The sequence below is a fragment of the Borostomias antarcticus genome (genome assembly GCF_949987555.1).
Source record: "Borostomias antarcticus genome assembly, chromosome: 4".
NCBI lineage: Eukaryota > Metazoa > Chordata > Actinopteri > Stomiiformes > Stomiidae > Borostomias > Borostomias antarcticus.
This window is the reverse complement of record NC_140237.1, coordinates 9,841,352-9,858,851: the sequence shown is the minus strand read 5'-3', so window position 1 is coordinate 9,858,851 and position 17,500 is coordinate 9,841,352. Positions and strand designations below refer to the sequence as shown.

The 17,500-nt window shown below is 47.7% G+C and overlaps 2 protein-coding genes across 2 annotated transcripts in view; one reads left to right on the top strand and one right to left on the bottom strand.

Annotated features, from left to right (window-relative positions):
• Positions 1–8,650, top strand: part of cilp (cartilage intermediate layer protein, nucleotide pyrophosphohydrolase) — a gene marked incomplete at both ends in the record, with an annotated part of 78,531 nt that extends 69,881 nt beyond the window's left edge. Inside the window, 6 exons of the mRNA XM_084437297.1 lie at positions 3,629–3,898; positions 4,185–4,364; positions 4,921–5,247; positions 5,507–5,615; positions 5,919–6,067; positions 6,276–8,650. Coding sequence (XP_084293423.1) covers positions 3,629–3,898; positions 4,185–4,364; positions 4,921–5,247; positions 5,507–5,615; positions 5,919–6,067; positions 6,276–8,650 — 3,410 coding nt within the window. The remainder of the gene's footprint in view (positions 1–3,628; positions 3,899–4,184; positions 4,365–4,920; positions 5,248–5,506; positions 5,616–5,918; positions 6,068–6,275) is intronic.
• A 638-nt stretch (positions 8,651–9,288) lies between these two features.
• eif3jb (eukaryotic translation initiation factor 3, subunit Jb) lies at positions 9,289–15,716 on the bottom strand. Its single transcript, XM_084436851.1, has 8 exons — positions 15,678–15,716; positions 15,448–15,536; positions 13,035–13,086; positions 12,562–12,653; positions 11,887–11,986; positions 11,239–11,412; positions 10,931–11,004; positions 9,289–10,585 (listed from the first exon to the last, which is right to left on the bottom strand). The coding sequence occupies exons 1-8, from the start codon at positions 15,694–15,696 to the stop codon at positions 10,451–10,453; spliced, it is 735 nt and encodes a 244-aa protein (XP_084292977.1). The 5' UTR covers positions 15,697–15,716; the 3' UTR covers positions 9,289–10,450.
• Positions 15,717–17,500: the final 1,784 nt, after the last annotated feature.

The window sequence follows — 17,500 nt, the reverse complement described above, 5'->3', positions numbered from 1 at the left end:
ATGTGACTCCAGAGAATAGAACAACCTTATTGTTGTTCATCTAGTGATGGAAATGTGTCTTTGGGGTCACCAGCTTCACAAAAACAGTACATAACAACAACAACAACAATAATGATAATAATAATAATAATAATAATAATAATAATAGTGTATTTGTATACACCTTTCATACAAATAAATGCATCTCAAAGTGCTTTACAACAGAGAATTTACAGGCACGGAGTGCTTCACATAAAAATAGACATACAATGAACAAAATGCATGAGGGAAAATAAGATGGAAGATAAAACACAATAAAAAGAACATACAGATAAGAAATCAAGTAAAATAGAACATTTTAAAAAGCTTACCAATGCAACATTACAAAGTACCAAAATCCCACAAATGTGTATGGCACTTCTGGTTGTGTCATAAAACCCAGTTATCAGTTTTGAGATGCATAACTAGAGTCTGTTCTATGCCTTTGTGAACTGTACAGCACACGTTTGTATTCGCTACACAGTGTGTGATTATACTGTAGTGAGTTTATACTGTAGCTGCAGCATCATTTGATTCAGGAGAAGTACGGTTGGTTGCGTGTCGTCCGCATAACTATGGAAACATACATTATGCTCTCTAATGATTTCCCCAAGTGGCAGCATGTGTAGTGAGAATAGTTATGGACCAAGACACATGATCTCCAAGCCTGACCTAGAACTTTCTCCCTTTGATGTATGTTCAGTCTAACACAGTCAGAAACACCAAAAAGCCTTTCAAGACGATTGTTTAGGATACAATATCATGGTCGATCGTATCAAACGCTGCACTTAGGTCTAATTCGACAAGACCTTATTTGCATCAGAGTTTAGTGTGAGATCTGAGATTGAGGCTGATTATTTTAGTAAGAGCAGTTTCAGTGCTGTGGTCTGTCCTAAAGCCTGACTGAAGTTCCTCCAAGATATTATTTTCTTTGAGAAAGGAGTTTATTTGTGCTTAAACTATATTTTCAAGTATCTTACTAATGAATGGGAGGTTGGATATCGGCCTGTAGTTGTTCAGTGCATTAACATCTAGGTTGGGTTTCTTTAGTAGCGGTTTTACAGCAGCTGTTTTGAAGGCATCTGTGAAGATGCCTGTTTGAAGAGACATGTTTATGATCTTCAGGACATGGCTTGAAACACTGTCGAACAACCGCTTAAAGAGTTCTGTTGATACAGGGTCAAGACATGAGGTGGAGGAGTTAGAGGGGGAAATGGCACCAATATTTTGTTCATGATTACGATCAAAGTAGTCCTAAGTTGCTGAGAGTCGTGGTCTAAGCACTCTTCCAGCCAATGGGATTTGCAGATGTGATTGTAATGGTGGCGGGGGTATTACAGAGATGTGATTGTAATGGTGCGGGGGTATTACAGAGATGCTCAGCTGTGTTCTGATACTTCTGGCTTAGTTATCCTGCTGAGGTGTTCTGGGAAAAGTCAAGATCAATTTTTTAGATGTTCGTAACACTGCACACACACACACGCACAAACACACACACACACACACACTCAGACACACACACCAACATCATCATCATCATCATCATGAGTCTTGACAGACTGTGCAACTGCAATCAGAAAGAGGGACCTCTGTGGCTACGGGTCCCCGTGGTGACAGAACAAACAACCTGATTGTTCGCAGCTGAGACACCGACTCTGGGAACACAAACAGAAAAAGATCGCTGTGCCAATAAATCAAATTTGTTGACTTTTAGTCGTGTTTATTTCTCTATTAGCCAGTGAAATAAATTTGCCAAAACCTTAATTTCCCCTAAAAGCTTGAATGGACTACTGGTAATAGTGTGGTTTTATTTCATGTCATATCCAAAGTCCACATGGTGAACCAGCAGGCATAGGGACTGGGTCTGAGCATGACATGAAGAGAAGGTCGCTGTCAGAACACCAGACTGATCAGAGTGATATCCTGGTCTTTATATACTGTCTTCACTGGCGTGAATCAGAGATCCTAGGTCCCTTCCAACATAGCAACAACTGTCAACAAAAGACCAGTCCAAAGTTTCAAGAAAATCCAAATGCCAGGCATATCTTAATTGAATGATAAAATAATGGAAAACAATCAACTGTCTGATTTATGACTGATTTATCAATCAAGATGTGTGTGTGTACTGTATGTGTGTGTGCGGTGTGTGTGTGTGTGTACTGTATGTGTGTGTGCGGTGTATGTGTGCTGTGTGTGTCGCAGGGACATGGAGGAGAGACAACAGCCGAGTCTCTGGACAGAGCAACCCTGCTATCTACCACACTGACGGTAACTGTCCTTCAACCCTTCCTTCCATCCCTCCTTCCTTCCATCCCTCCTTCCTTCCATCCCTCCTCCAACCCTTCCTTCCATCCCTCCTTCAACCCTTCCTTCCATCCCTCCTCCAACCCTTCCTTCCATCCCTCCTTCAACCCTTCCTTCCATCCCTCCTCCAACCCTTCCTTCCATCCCTCCTCCAACCCTTCCTTCCATCCCTCCTCCAACCCTTCCTTCCATCCCTCTTCCAACCCTTCCTTCCATCCCTCCTTCAACCCTTCCTTCCATCCCTCCTCCAACCCTTCCTTCCATCCCTCTTCCAACCCTTCCTTCCATCCCTCCTTCAACCCTTCCTTCCATCCCTCCTCCAACCCTTCCTTCCATCCCTCCTCCAACCCTTCCTTCCATCCCTCCTTCAACCCTTCCTTCCATCCCTTCCCCAACCCTTCCTTCCATCCCTCCTTCAACCCTTCCTTCCATCCCTCTTCCAACCCTTCCTTCCATCCATCCTTCAACCCTTCCTTCCATCCCTCCTTCAATCCTTCCTTCCATCCCTCCTCCAACCCTTCCTTCCATCCCTCCTTCAACCCTTCCTTCCATCCCTCCTTCAACCCTTCCTTCCATCCCTCCTCCAACCCTTCCTTCCATCCCTCCTTCAACCCTTCCTTCCATCCCTCCTTTAACCCTTCCTTCCATCCCTCCTTCAACCCTTCCTTCCATCCCTCCTCCAACCCTTCCTTCCATCCCTCCTTCAACCCTTCCTTCCATCCCTCCTTTAACCCTTCCTTCCATCCCTCCTTCAACCCTTCCTTCCATCCCTCCTTCAACCCTTCCTTCCATCCCTCCTCCAACCCTTCCTTCCATCCCTCCTTTAACCCTTCCTTCCATCCCTCCTTCAACCCTTCTTTCCATCCCTCCTTCAACCCTTCCTTCCATCCCTCCTTCAACCCTTCCTTCCATCCCTCCTTTAACCCTTCCTTCCATCCCTCCTTCAACCCTTCCTTCCATCCCTCCTCCAACCCTTCCTTCCATCCCTCCTTCAACCCTTCCTTCCATCCCTCCTTTAACCCTTCCTTCCATCCCTCCTCCAACCCTTCCTTCCATCCCTCCTCCAACCCTTCCTTCCATCCCTCCTTCAACCCTTCCTTCCATCCCTCCTCCAACCCTTCCTTCCATCCCTCCTCCAACCCTTCCTTCCATCCCTCCTTCAACCCTTCCTTCCATCCCTCCTTTAACCCTTCCTTCCATCGTTCCTTGAGCTCTTCCCTCCATCCCTCCTTCAACCTTGATCTGCTCATCGCTGCGTTATCAGATGATAAACTGTATTATCATTATCACTTCCCTGTATGGTCAGATGACTATGAGTGGACCACCTGGTTTAACGTGGACCACCCCGGCGGCCGCGGGGACTACGAGCAGCTGGACGCCATCAGGTTCTACTACCGCGCCCGCGTCTGCGACTCCCCCCGCGCCCTGGAGGCCCGCACCACCGACTGGGTCCCGGCGCGGAGCACCGGGGAACGCGTCCACGCAGACCCGGCCCTGGGCTTCTGGTGCTCCAACGCAGAGCAGGAGCCCGGGAAGAACTGCTCCAACTACGCGGTACGCTTCCTGTGTCCTAAAGGTCAGTCAGGGGTCGGGGCCGGTAACACACACACACACACACACGCACACACACAATTAATATTTTTTATAGGAAAATCATAAAATCTGGTCAGCCTTTTAGGATACACAAATCTGCAGATGCTCTATATGTGCTGAAATTATCAACAAACGTTCAACACAAAACTTTTAATGATAAATTGAATGTGTTCACTTCATTTAAATGTGAACTTTTAGTGTGGGATTCCACACGGAGCCAAGAGGAAGTGATTGTAATTCATTTTTGAATGAACCTTGTTGTCCACCAGGCAGCAGTGGGTCAGCCCCAGGGGTGTGGGGTCCTTGGTCGGGCTGGGGTGTGTGTCCGGCCCAGTGTGATCAGGTAGGGGTTCAGGTCCGCTCCAGGACCTGCCAGTCCAAGACCCTGCAGTGCAGTGGGCCCACCGTGGAGGGGAGGGCCTGCAAGGGACCAGAGTGCCCCAGGACTGGTGGGTTGGCTTTGATCTCAACATCATTATTGCCATTAACGCCATCATTATCATCATCATCATCATTATCAACATTGTCATTCTTATTATTCAAATGGTCAACATGGGCATCATTATAATAATCAGCAACATTATTATCGTCATCATTATCACATCCATTACAACACGATCAGGAAGATGTCAGAGCTCTAAGAGCAAGAAGTGATGTCCTTCAATGTGCTTCAAAGTGTGATTGTCTAACTGATTCTAACTGATCATGCTAACCTTGTTGTTGTTGTTGTCTAACTGATCATGCTAGCCTTGTTGTTGTTGTCTGACTGATCATGCTAACCCTGTCGTTGTTGTCTAACTGATCATGCTAACCCTGTTGTTGTTGTCTAACTGAACATGCTAACCTTGTTGTTGTTGTTGTCTAACTGATCATGTTAACCTGTTGTTGTTGTCTAACTGATCATGCTAACCTTGTTGTTGTTGTTGTTGTCTAACTGATCATGCTAACCTTGTTGTTGTTGTTGTTGTTGTCTAACTGAACATGCTAACCCTGTCGTTGCTCCAGGCTGCTCCCTGCAGTGTGTGATGGGGAGGGTGAACGCGGAGTGCGACTCCTGCATGTGTCAGGATCACATGGTCCTGGGATCGGTCCGCAGCATCGGAGGCCCCCCTGCGCCTGGCGCCGCCGTGCAGCGCTCTGGCATCTACTCCTCCACCCCCCCCAAACTCCTCACTCTCACCGACCACAACGGGCACTTCCGGGTGCCGGGCCTCTGCCCCGACGGCAACACCACGCTCATCGTGTCGCTGAAGGACCATGCCCCCCACACCGTCATCGTGCCGCTCAGCTCGGAACGCACTTCCGTGCTCAGCATCCAGCTGGGCAGAGCAGGTACTGGGGGGAGGGAGAGAGGGTGTGTGTGTGTGGGGGGGGTGGGGGGGTGGGGGGTGTAAAAGGCAAAGAGGAGGGGGACGGGAGAGGGGGTTGAAAGGTAGTTAGTACTTAGTGTAAACGCATAAGATGCATGAATGCTATTTCACCTAGCTGACTCAACAAAGAAAAGTTCAAAGATGTAGCCAAGGATCTAGCCAAAGACAATTCCTCTGTCATTACTGTGGTCTGGTTCCTGGATGTGGTGATCCCCCCACAGAAAAGCTCCAGATGCTGGGGAACCCTGAGACCAAGTCCAGGAGAAAGGGCCAGACCGCTGCCTTCTGCTGCAAGGTGGCAGGGTCACCAGAGCCGGATCAGTACCAGTGGTAAGACAACAAACTTCACTCTGGACGGAGAAAGAGTTTTTTTCAACAACAATACCATATCATGTCAATAACTGATTAAGAATCTTATCAAAAGCTAGAAATATGAATATTGAATACATCTCGGCCCGTAGAAGAAGCAATGGATTCACTGTGATTAATAATGACAATCCCTGATTCCTGGCAACGTGAGATTACATTAGTGTTGTGCCAGCAAGAGAAATTAAGTGTTTGGTGAATGCTGTTTGAATGCAGTCTTGTGTGATCCCGCGTCACCAAGTTCCTCTGTTCCCTGCACATCGCCAGGTTCCATAACGGCAGTCTGTTGGAGAAGAGGTCAGAAAGCACCTTGGTTCTGAAGGACCTGCGTTCGGACCAGGCTGGAGAGTACTACTGCAGAGCTAGCGGACCGACTGGAGCCATCAAGTCCAAGCCTGCCACACTTACTGTCCTAGGTCTGTTCCCCCCGAACACCCGACATGTCAATCTCATTCAGTATCAGTTTTCAGTAAGGGAACAATCACTGAAAACAATTTCTTAATAAGCAACAGTCAACCTAAATTAATTCGCATGGAAAGTGTTTCGTTTACACAATGATGCTCATGTATCATGTATGAAATTCTGTCCAATGCTAATGCTTTATTCTCTGCCTCTCTCTGCCAGGCAAAGATGAGCCGTCATGTGACCCCAAGCCTGAGCCCCACCTGATCCGCCTGCCTCATGATTGCTACCAGAACGCTACAGACTCCTTGTACTACGACATAGGGAAGTGTCCCGTGGCCACCTGCGCCGGACAGCTGGACAATGGCATCAGGTGCAAGGACAGCGTGTCGTACTGCTGCGGCGTGTCCAAGATGGAGGAGAGGCAGCTGAGCTGCCAGGGCTACCAGCTGCCCATCATGGTGGTGGCCGAGTGCCGCTGCCAGAAGTGCGTGGAGACCAAAGTCGTAGTACGGGGAAGGGCGGTGGCCGCAGACACTGGAGAGCCATTGAGGTTCGGCCACATCTACATGAACAGTGTCAGAGTCAGCCGCACGGGCTATAAAGGCACCTTCTCCCTTCAGGTGCCTCCAGGGACAGAGAGGCTAGTTGTGACCTTCGTGGACCACATGCAGAAGTTCATCAACACCACCAAGGTGCTACCGTTCAACACCAAAGGGGGCGCTGTGTACCATGAGATCCGGCTTCTGAGGAAGAAGGCTCCAGTCACCATCAGCTCCACCGAGACCAACACCCTGGATCTGGGGGAGGTGGAGGGCCAGGAACCCATGGCCTCCATCCAGATTCCTCCCAACTCCTTCTACAAGCAGAACGGAGAGGTGTTCGTGGGCAATGTCAAGGCCTCTGTCACCTTCCTGGACCCCAGGGACGTGTCGACCGCCACAGCGGCCCAGAGCGACCTCAACTTCGTGGGGGAAGAGGGCGACACCCTTCCCCTGAGGACCTATGGGATGTTTTCCTTGGACTTCACGGACGAGGAGGCCGGGGAGTCGCTGAATGCTGGTGAGGTGAAGGTGTCCCTAGACTCTGCACAGGTGAAGATGCCAGAGCACCTGGGAACCATGAAGCTCTGGTCCCTGAACCCTGAGACAGGCCTGTGGGAGGAGGAGGGGAGCCTGCAGATGGAGAAGAAGAAACGAGGGAAGAGGGAGGAGAGGACATTCCTCATCGGGAACATGGAGATCAGAGAGAGGCGTCTGTTCAACCTGGACGTGCCAGAGAACAGGAGGTGCTATCTGAAAGTGCGGGCCTTCCGCAGTGAGCGCTTTATGTCCAGCGAGCAAGTGGAGGGCGTGGTCACAACCCTCATCAACATGGAGCCCACGGCGGGATTCTCCACCAACCCCCGCGCCTGGGGTCGTTTCGACAGCGTGGTCACCGGGCCCAACGGTGCCTGTCTGCCGGCCTTCTGCGATGACCAGAAGGCGGATGCCTACTCCGCCTTCGTCATGGCCAACCTGGGAGGGGAGGAGCTGGAGGCCGTCCCCTCATCTCCCAAACTGAACCCCAACACAGTGGGGGTACCCCAACCGTACCTGGGCAAGCTGAACTACAGGAGAACTGACCACGATGATCCCCGATTGAAGAAGACGGCCTTCAGTGTCAACGTGGCGAAGCCCAGCCCCAATGTTCCAGAGGAGACCAACGGCCCGGTCTACTCCTTCGAGAACCTGAAGGACTGCGAGGAGGCTCCGTTCAGCGCCGCCCACTTCCGCTTCACCCGGACGGAGGGCGATCGCTACGACTACAACACGGTTCCCTTCAATGAGGACGACCCCATGAGCTGGACAGAGGACTACTTGAGCTGGTGGCCCAAGCCCCTGGAGTACCGCGCCTGCTACATTAAGGTGAAGCTCAACGCACCGCACGAGATCAACGTGCGCTCACGCAACATGGGAGGAACCCACCCCAAGACGGTGGGCCAGCTGTACGGCCTCAGAGACACCAGGAGCATCCGGGACATGGACCAGTCCACGGTGTCGGCCGTGTGTCTGGAGTTCAAGTGCAGCGGGATGCTATATGACCAGGACCGTGTAGACCGGACCCTGGTGAAGGTGATCCCTCAGGGAAGCTGCAAGAGGGAGAACGTCAACTCCATTCTGCAGGAGTACCTGGTCAACCATCTGCCTCTGGCTGTCAACAACGACACCAATGAGTTCACCATGCTGGCGCCGCTTGACCCACTGGGTCACAACTATGGCATCTATACCGTGACAGACCAGGACCCCCGCACCGCCAAGGAGATTGCTCTGGGGCGCTGCTTCGACGGAACCTCGGACGGGACGTCCCGTGTGATGAAGACTAACGAGGGCGTGGCCCTGACGTTCACTTGCGGAGACCGGGAGGTGACGCGTCAGAGTGTGTTCCAGGCCCAGCAGAACTCCCCCGGCCAAGCCCTGGCCAGCGTAGTGAGGGATGGCCGGAGAAGACGCCAGAGGAAGGGAGCCAACGCACTCCGGAACAGCCGCAGACGCAGCACCCGGAACCCTGTGGCAGCTTCTGGAAGTTCTGGAACACGCGCCCAGAACTCAGGCTAGAGTACAACCTTCACCCAGCTTCCCAGGGATCTTCATGCCACACCATGGGGCTGTCTGAATACTCTTGAAAATGCATCCTTCCTTCCTTCCTCAGTCTGAATCACTATATGTGTATCTAGGGCAGGGAAAGGATGCAAACTGAGTATTTAAAAAGGTGTTCAGGCAGAGTGGAGGTGAAGATGGATTTGACTGGCTGACCTGACCCTCTTATATTTTCATTCTGCTTGTACCTTTTTGATATAACCTTTAACGTAATATTGCAAAAATACATGTTTTCCTTAAATTTGCATTGTGAATGATGGCCATATACTGTATGTTAATTCATAACTGGAAAACCATTATCTACAACAGGTATCTCTCCCAGGGACCATTTGGTGGGAAGTTTGATGTTACAGTAAATATTTGTACCATTTCTTCACCTGTACTGTGATGAATATTTACTACTTGAAACTGTAAATAATGGGATATTTATTAAAGGACATACAAAGATTGTAACCAGTAAGTTGGAAATCAAAACCCTAATAAAAATGAGAAAAATTATGGACCTTGTTTCATTAAAGATCAATATCCAAGTCTTTGAAATGACAATCACTGTGCTAAAATGTTCTGGAAACCAAAGACCAAGCAACACAACCGTTCATCCTTACGACCAGTGATTTTATTAAATTAGATGCATATAAAACACTGCCGATGCTGGTATCTTCCACTATTGTCCTTATCCAATTCTCCAAACACTTTGAACTGGTCAATGAATAGAAAAGAGGGAGAAGGTTAACAAGCCATCCTGATGACTGAAGCCTCTATGAGGAGACAGGGAGAGGTCAGCCCTTAAGCCCCCAACTCCCCATCTCACTTGATACAAGCCTGCAGAACCAATGATTTAAGGGATCCGTTATAAGTTGAGCCAACTTGCCTGATCCCAATTTCTTATCTGCATTAGGAGTAGTACAATAAATTCAGTCAATTACACTGTATTTCTTGCTCCAAAAATACCTAAAATCACATTTCTTTGCTTCAACTCTTTAAAGGATCTTCCAGAGACATATCCAGAGGATGGTTGAGGCAGGAGTCACTTAGACGCATTCTCTCTTGTCAGTCCCTTTTTACAGTGAATGCATGAAGCTCCCTTTAACCAAGCAGAATACTACCCACCCACGTAGTGTCAGTTTCAAAGCATCAACAAACACAACTGTATTTTTCTGAAGGTAAAACATGAAATATGTATCTGTTCTTGGATTTGGCAACCAAAAAGTTATAGATACTATATACTTCCCCTGTAAGGAACCCATTAACAGGTAAAGTGAGACCTATACTGTATATTTACATTCTGGGTGAATAATATTTGCATAGAACCTCATTTGTTTCTATGCCGCTGCGGTTGTAACAGCAATACTTTTTTTTCTTTTATCTACTGTATTTTCGTATGAGCATCATTTTCCTAAATCAAAAATGTGCCCAACACAAAAACACAGGTAGCAGGCAATGTATTTTCCACTGAAGCTGGGTCACAACTGATCATGAATGACTGCACATGTGTGAGGATGTGTGACTTCAGGCTAGTTAAAGCTGAATGAATGAGAGAAAAGGCAATCCCACGTGTATATTTAGAGAGTAAGGGGTGGTGGGTGGCGCTGGGTGCTCCCGGTATTCTACTTCCTCTGGTCGTTGACGCGGGAGGAGGAAGGGCGACACATAGTCCAGGTGGTCCAGGATGGCGCTGGACAGCATGGGGGCGGAGCAGCCGTACGTCTGGTAGAGGGGGGGAGGGAGCGGGGGGGCGTGTAAGCGAGGAGGCCGTCGTCACATGAAGTCCTCGTAGTCTTGGGCGTAACCGCCCTCGAACTCCCCATAGTCCGCCAGGTCGTCCTTCATCTTGGACTTCATCCCTCCGGCAGGAAGCACTCCTTTCTTTTTCTTCTTGCCTTGTTTGTTTTGCTGAGTTGACGAGAAGAGGAGCATGGATCAACCGACCAATCTAACTTTATTAATATAGCACATTCTGTACAAAGAATGTCATGTAACAGTATGATCTTTACAAGATCCTGCCTAAAAAACAACAGTTTTTCTATCAGATCTGAATGGAGCTGCTGGCTGGAGTGAACTTTCAAGTTTCTGTCTGGAACTGATAATGACAACATAGAGATAGACTCCCTCCAGTGGCCATAAGCAGAACTACACTTAACCGGGATAAGAAAAATAAACTCTTCTCTTATTCAGAACAAACAGTTAGGCCTACAGAGCACATATACAATAACTGGCATACAATAACTGGCAACTTACTTTTTCTTGTTTCTGTTTTTCACTAAGTAGCGCTGTCAGAGAACTGCTGATTTTCTTCAAGTCCTCGACTTCCACTGTAAAGAGAAGATTAATTCAGTTAGGGGAAGTATGTTAAGTATCTTTGGTGGTACAGACGTTTTACTCACAGACATTAACTGTGTGACTGGGTTCACAAAAACTGAGTCCTGAAAGCAGGCCCTGTGAGAGAATGGTACCAGTTTTAACCGTTCGACGCATGAAATAGGCCTAATTAAATCCCAAGGAGTGTAAATATATTCAGAAATGAATATATCAGAGGTTGAACTCACATGAAATACAAAGCTCCCGAAACAACGAATCCAGGAAGTTTGAATAATGCACCGACTTCTCAAACTGAGATATCTTCTCTTTCAGCAGCTTCTCAAACTCTGTGAAGTCGTCTTTAGAGGAGGGGCACATGGCATCTATTCCACTGACATTGTTTGAAGGGCTACTGCTGACACCTGTAGAGAGGAGACAGAGGAGGGACGAAAGGAGACGAGAGAGAGGACAGTATATTACTGGCCTTCATAGCTCTATGGAAGTATCTAGGCAGCAGGGGGTTGAGATAACCTTTGTAGGAAGCAGGGGGTCACAGGGTGATCTAGGCAGCAGGGGGTTGAGATAACCTTTGTAGGAAGCAGGGGTCACAGGGTGATTCGGGACACTCTGGCCTTGTTAGAATACTCAGAACTTCCCTCCTTCCTTCTGAGAAGACTGGTCTAATATGACTGGACTGAGAGCAACTGTGTAGAGCAGCACCGACTTCCATCTGTCCAGTCATGACCAATCACAGACGCTCAGGGAAGTGAGTACGGCTCTCAGGGAAGGGGGCACTTTCACTTTCCAAACAGGGCAATGGTCTCTGGCTGGACAATGTGGAGGATGTTGAGTGGACAGGCGAACCTTGCGTGCGTTTGTCCGGGGGCCTGTCTTACCGAAGGCCTCCTTGGCCAGCTCCATGTCGGCAGCCTCCTGCAGCATCTTCACCCTCAGCTTCTCTGCTACCTGCTCCTCTGGGGTCATCTCTTTCTCCTCCTAGCAAAAACAATAACAACGGTCAGAACCAGTAACTGATCCACACAAAATAAGGAGGGAGGAACCAGGTCAGATCAGGGTGACTTTATTAGTGGACAATGTGTTAGAGCCCAACTCTCTAAAATAGTCCATAGTTCTTGGGCCCAACTCAACTAGACAGGTTCATTTGATCGATCGATATCTGTATGTAATAGATAGTGTAGATATGTAATAGATAGCATATCTATATATATCTATATCTATATATAATGTGTGTGTGTGTGTGTGTGTGTGTGTGTGTGTGTGTGTGTGTGTGTGTGTGTGTGTGTGTGTGTGTGTGTGTGTGTGTGTGTGTGTGTGTGTAATAGATAATGTTCTGAGGCCTAACTCACGATACTAATGCATAGTGCATTTGTATATTTATTTGCCCAGGGACTGCGGGTGGAAATCAGCTGTTTAGCTATAACCTTGTACAGTGCATCTCTCCCTATTCTATAGGGTAAATGTCTACTGTACCTTGTCCCTGTCTTAAAAATAAATAAAATCAATCAATCAATCATTAGTGTGCTGGGGCCTAGCTAATTCACTGAGCTCACCTCCACGCGCATCTCCTCCAGCTTTTTCCTTAACTGGTTCTCTTTCTCTTTGATTTTTTCATTTAATTTCTTCTTTTCCGACACTTTAGCCTCTGAAACACAAAGCAATGTTGCAATACACTTCAGCACTTCAGCTTCCGGCAAAATTCCTGTTCTTTAGATACTGACCGAGAGAGTTCTCTCAACGTAGGAAAACACAATGTTGAGTGGATATGATGTACATGAATGCCTGAACTACCCTTAACCCTTTTAACCCTGAAAGTACAGTGACAACGTTTTGAATATGAATTGGATTTTCCCTATAATACTAGAAAGCGCAGTTTCTCAGCTTTCAGCAAGTGTTGGAGTGAGGATTTTTTTTGATTTGTTAGATATTTTTTTTATATTATTAAATATTTGTTAGATATTTTTAAAATGTTGCCAGTGACGTGGTTGTATCGAAAGGGTTAATGAACTCTAGAGTATCACTGCACCTGCTTTCTTCACCTCCACCTTCTTCTCTTCCTCGTCATCGTCCCAGTTATCCTAAGGGCAGAAGAGACGGGGGATGAAAGGGTTAATATCAAGGTGAGGAGTACAAGTGTATTTCTGTTACAGATGTCACAGCGCCGCTCGTCAGTAGGGGTGTAACAATATATATCGTGCCACAATATATCGCGATACAGAAACGTCACAATACGTATCGTCAAGGTGAAAACAATATTGTGATATGTTTATTCATTATTTATTCAGTGAACGCTGGCTACACAACGCTGGTAACAAACACGTCTTTTGTCTCTAAGCCTATCCATGATATTACAACAGTTAAGCTCTAAATTCACAAAGTGGAGTGGAGTAGAAATGTGGAGAAATGCACTATTGGCGTTTACAGCAGCGCTACTACAACGCTTCACACCTGCCCTTAGTGTATCGTATCGTTATCGTCAACCCAATATCGTGTATCGTATCGTGAGATTAGTGTATCGTTACATCCCTACTCGTCAGTATAGCTTCCACCCTCATTTTGCCCACACTGGGTTCGAACTCAGGTCCTGACCACCTCTCAAACACCGCTACCAGCTACATCATTGAGAAGCTAGCAATTCGATGGGGCAGGTGGGCGGTATTACTACTGATGAGTTTAACCAATACAACTCTGTTACTTGGTCACTCAAGCCCACAGATCTGATTTGATATCAAATAGCACAGACATAAATGTGTAACAGCTGGAATGGTTGCCAGATACAGTACATCTCCGTAGAACATAGTCTGGGTTTTCTGGCTCAACAAGATCATGGCAGCAATATCATAGGATGATAAACTGGACCAAAATCAACTTCCAACTATTATATAATGACAGACAGCCACATAACAATTCCACATGCCGTGTTGTATAAAGTGATTCGCATGATGTAATAACACAGCAACACCATGGCCACTTCCCTCAACACCATGTGGATTGTGATTGGGATATGAATAAGCATTGTGCCATATGCCAGAGAGGAGGCCTAAAGCTAGCCAGCCCTTTCCATCGCATATGCTCAGGGTCTCTATAAACAAGAAGCGATATGAACCAGGGGGAGAAAGTCTGTAGAGTGCTAGAAAAATCACATGAAAATCACACACATGACGTGTGTCATACTCGGAAGGCTCTAGCAATGCAGTCATCGGATAGCTGTCATCTGGATCACATTCCCATCTGCCTGACAGATTCAAATGAGAAAGCTAGAGAGCTAACATGACCTAACGTTAGTCCGCCAACGAATCGAACGAACCCAAGCTGTCCACTTAGCTTTATAGTTGACCAACTTCATCACACAGGTGTTCATTAGACAATTAGCTCCTGTTAGCCAGCTAGTGGGTTCTGTCACACCAGCTAGCTGACTTAGCTATCCAGCTAACTGGTCCGGTCAGGATACTAAAGTACCCGCTCTGTACCCTGACTATAGCTGGCTGTTTGAGCAAAGGTACGGCCCTGTAGGTGGAGTGCTAGCTGGTAGTAGCTTCGCTAGCTAACTAGTCCGCAAGAGTCTCAACGTGACGGGGGAAACATGGTTGAGCAAGAAGCCGACACACGTTGACATGACCACATGCGGCCTGTTAGCCAGCTGACGTTAGCATGGTCGAGCTAACCCTAGCTAGCTAGCTGTGTGATGTCATTCTAACGTTAGCCTGGTCGAGCTAACACTAGCTAGCTAGCTGTGTGATGTCATTCTAACGTTAGCCTGGTCGAGCTAACCCTAGCTAGCTAGCTGTGTGATGTCATTCTAACGTTAGCCTGGTCGAGCTAACCCTAGCTAGCTAGCTGTGTGATGTCATTCTAACGTTAGCCTGGTCGAGCTAACCCTAGCTAGCTAGCTGTGTGATGTCATTCTAACGTTAGCCTGGTCTAGCTAACACTACCCTAGCTAGCTAGCTGTATGATGTCATTCTAACGTTAGCCTGGTCGAGCTAACCCTAGCTAGCTAGCTGTGTGATGTCATTCTAACGTTAGCCTGGTCGAGCTAACCCTAGCTAGCTAGCTGTATGATGTCATTCTAACGTTAGCCTGGTCTAGCTAACCCTACCCTAGCTAGCTAGCTGTATGATGTCATTCTAACGTTAGCCTGGTCTAGCTAACCCTACCCTAGCTAGCTAGCTGTATGATGTCATTCTAACGTTAGAAGAGCAACATGTTATCTACCCAGCATTGACGGCTATCGTTAACTGTCAACTGCCTGCAACAGGCTGGATAGCTGTCTAACCCGGCTAGTACCCAACACCTAGCTATGCATAGCTAACTAGCTAACACTGGCAACACGAACTTGGATGGATAGTATAGTGGACTCGCTAGCTAGCGAAACGTTAACAAATAATAGCTTGCTAACCAACTAGCTGGGCTCTGGCTCTCATAGCGAGCTAGCTTACCTTCACATCATCATCCTCGTCCTCGCCTTCCCATTTGTCCGCCACAACCGCCTTCTGTGCGGGCTCATCAGGGTCGAAGTTGTCATTATCTAGTAGAACAAATATATGGAAACGATTAGCTATAAATCCTCTTGATTCGTGGCAATATTATGCCGTTAACGATCACATACGGAGTGGATGAACCCTAAATATAGCTTTCTAACGTGATCATTTCTAACTTAGATGCTCACCCCAATCGGCGTCCGCCATCTTCGCTGCGTGTGTGTGGCTTTGACAGCAGTCAGCAGATGGAGAAGGGAATAAGCTTTCACTCTGGGCTCGTCCAGAAACTACTCCTCACGCCTCTGCTCGATGCTCCCTTTTAGATCTGAATGGACTGGAACGGTTACAGCAGCTGGTTGGCTGGAGCTGGAGCCATGCTGCTTACATAGCCAGTCCGTATACACCTTCACTATGATGTCTAATGTAAAGGAGGTGAAGGTAGTTTTTGTACAAGGCCAGAAACTGTACTAGTCTTTTTTTTGTAAATTAATAAATACGATTTTATTTTATTGTAGGTGTCAAGCGTAGCAATCAACGTACCACATGGGAAAATACAAATGTCTCAATGTCATCTCATTATGTTATGTAATAATCAAGATTCATAAGATAGTACAGTATGCTATTTGCACAACAATACAAAACTCACAGCAATATCAACAATAGGTTAGTATTTAGAATGCAGTGAGGTATGTTCATGCTAAAGAAATGCTTTACTTTAAGAAGAAACCTGCCCGTTAGATTAAGAAAGTATGACATACACAGAAGCAGGATGGATAAACCATAACACAGGATTTACTGCAAGTTGGACAAAACTAAATCACATTTCATGTATAACATGTCGGAATATTCTCCTCTCCTCTCTGTCATCAATCTCTTATCATCTTGATTTTCACAATTCTTTGGTTTCAGTGCTGACATATAAATAAATAAATTACCACAAATAAATAACTACTAACTATAATATGAAATTATATATGTAACATAAAAATATCCTGAAGTGCTGGTCATGAAAATGGTGTATTGCACAGATACAAATGGAGGTTGAGTGGTGTTGGAAGGGCTGTGGTGGGGGAGAGGTCAGGTCAGGATGGTTCTGGTCTGGTCTGGTCAGGATGGATCTGGATGGGTCTGGTCTGGTCAGGATGGATCTGGATGGGTCTGGTCTGGTCAGGATGGATCTGGATGGGTCTGGTCAGGTCAGGATGGATCTGGATGGGTCTGGTCTGGTCTAGTCAGGTCAGGATGGGTCTGGTCTGGTCAGGATGAGTCTGGTCAGGTCAGGATGGGTCTGGTCTGGTCAGGACAGGATGGGTCTGGTCTAGTCAGGTCAGGATGGGTCTGGTCTGGTCAGGATGAGTCTGGTCTGGTCAGGATGAGTCTGGTCAGGACAGGATGGGTTTGGTCTAGTCAGGTCAGGATGGGTCTGGTCTTGTCAGGACAGGATGGGTCAGTCCAGGGCAGGGCAGGATGGGTCAGTCCAGGGCAGGGCAGGATGGGTCTGGTCTGGTCAGGATGGGTCAGTCCAGGGCAGGACAGGGTGGGTCTGGTCAGGACAGGTTGGGTCTGGTATGGTCAGGACAGGATGGGTCAGTCCAGGGCAGGACAGGTCAGTCCAGGACAGGACAGGACAGAGCAGGCCAGGACAGGGAGACCAGCAGCATCAGAAGTCCCAGCAGGTGACACAGAAAACTTGGGCTCAGGGCCTGTCCTGACGATCTGCCTGGGGAGCGCGCACACACACACACACACGCACACAACCAGTTATATTATAGTCCACAGACACACAATACAACAGTGTAGGCTAGGGGCACACATTCAGTAGCGCTGTAAATAAGTAATAAACTACACCGCAAGGAGACAAAACTAAACAGGACAGAATGAAGTTCTCAAGGACAGCGCCCCTGCTCCACCCCTGCTGGGCCGGCTGTACCTCTGAAGTCCAGGGGCCGGTTCTGCCAGGGCGTCAGCACCATGGACAGCGCCGTGTGCTGCACGTCGGACAGGCGCGCCC

What these genes read in the sequence shown, in the direction of transcription:
- eif3jb (XM_084436851.1), bottom strand. An exon ending in GCTGGCCAAGGAGGCCTTCG is followed by an intron (nt 11,413 to 11,886) that starts GTAAGACAGGCC and finishes TCCTCTCTACAG; the next exon opens with GTGTCAGCAGTAGCCCTTCA. An exon ending in AAAAACAGAAACAAGAAAAA is followed by an intron (nt 10,586 to 10,930) that starts GTAAGTTGCCAG and finishes TCGTCAACTCAG; the next exon opens with CAAAACAAACAAGGCAAGAA.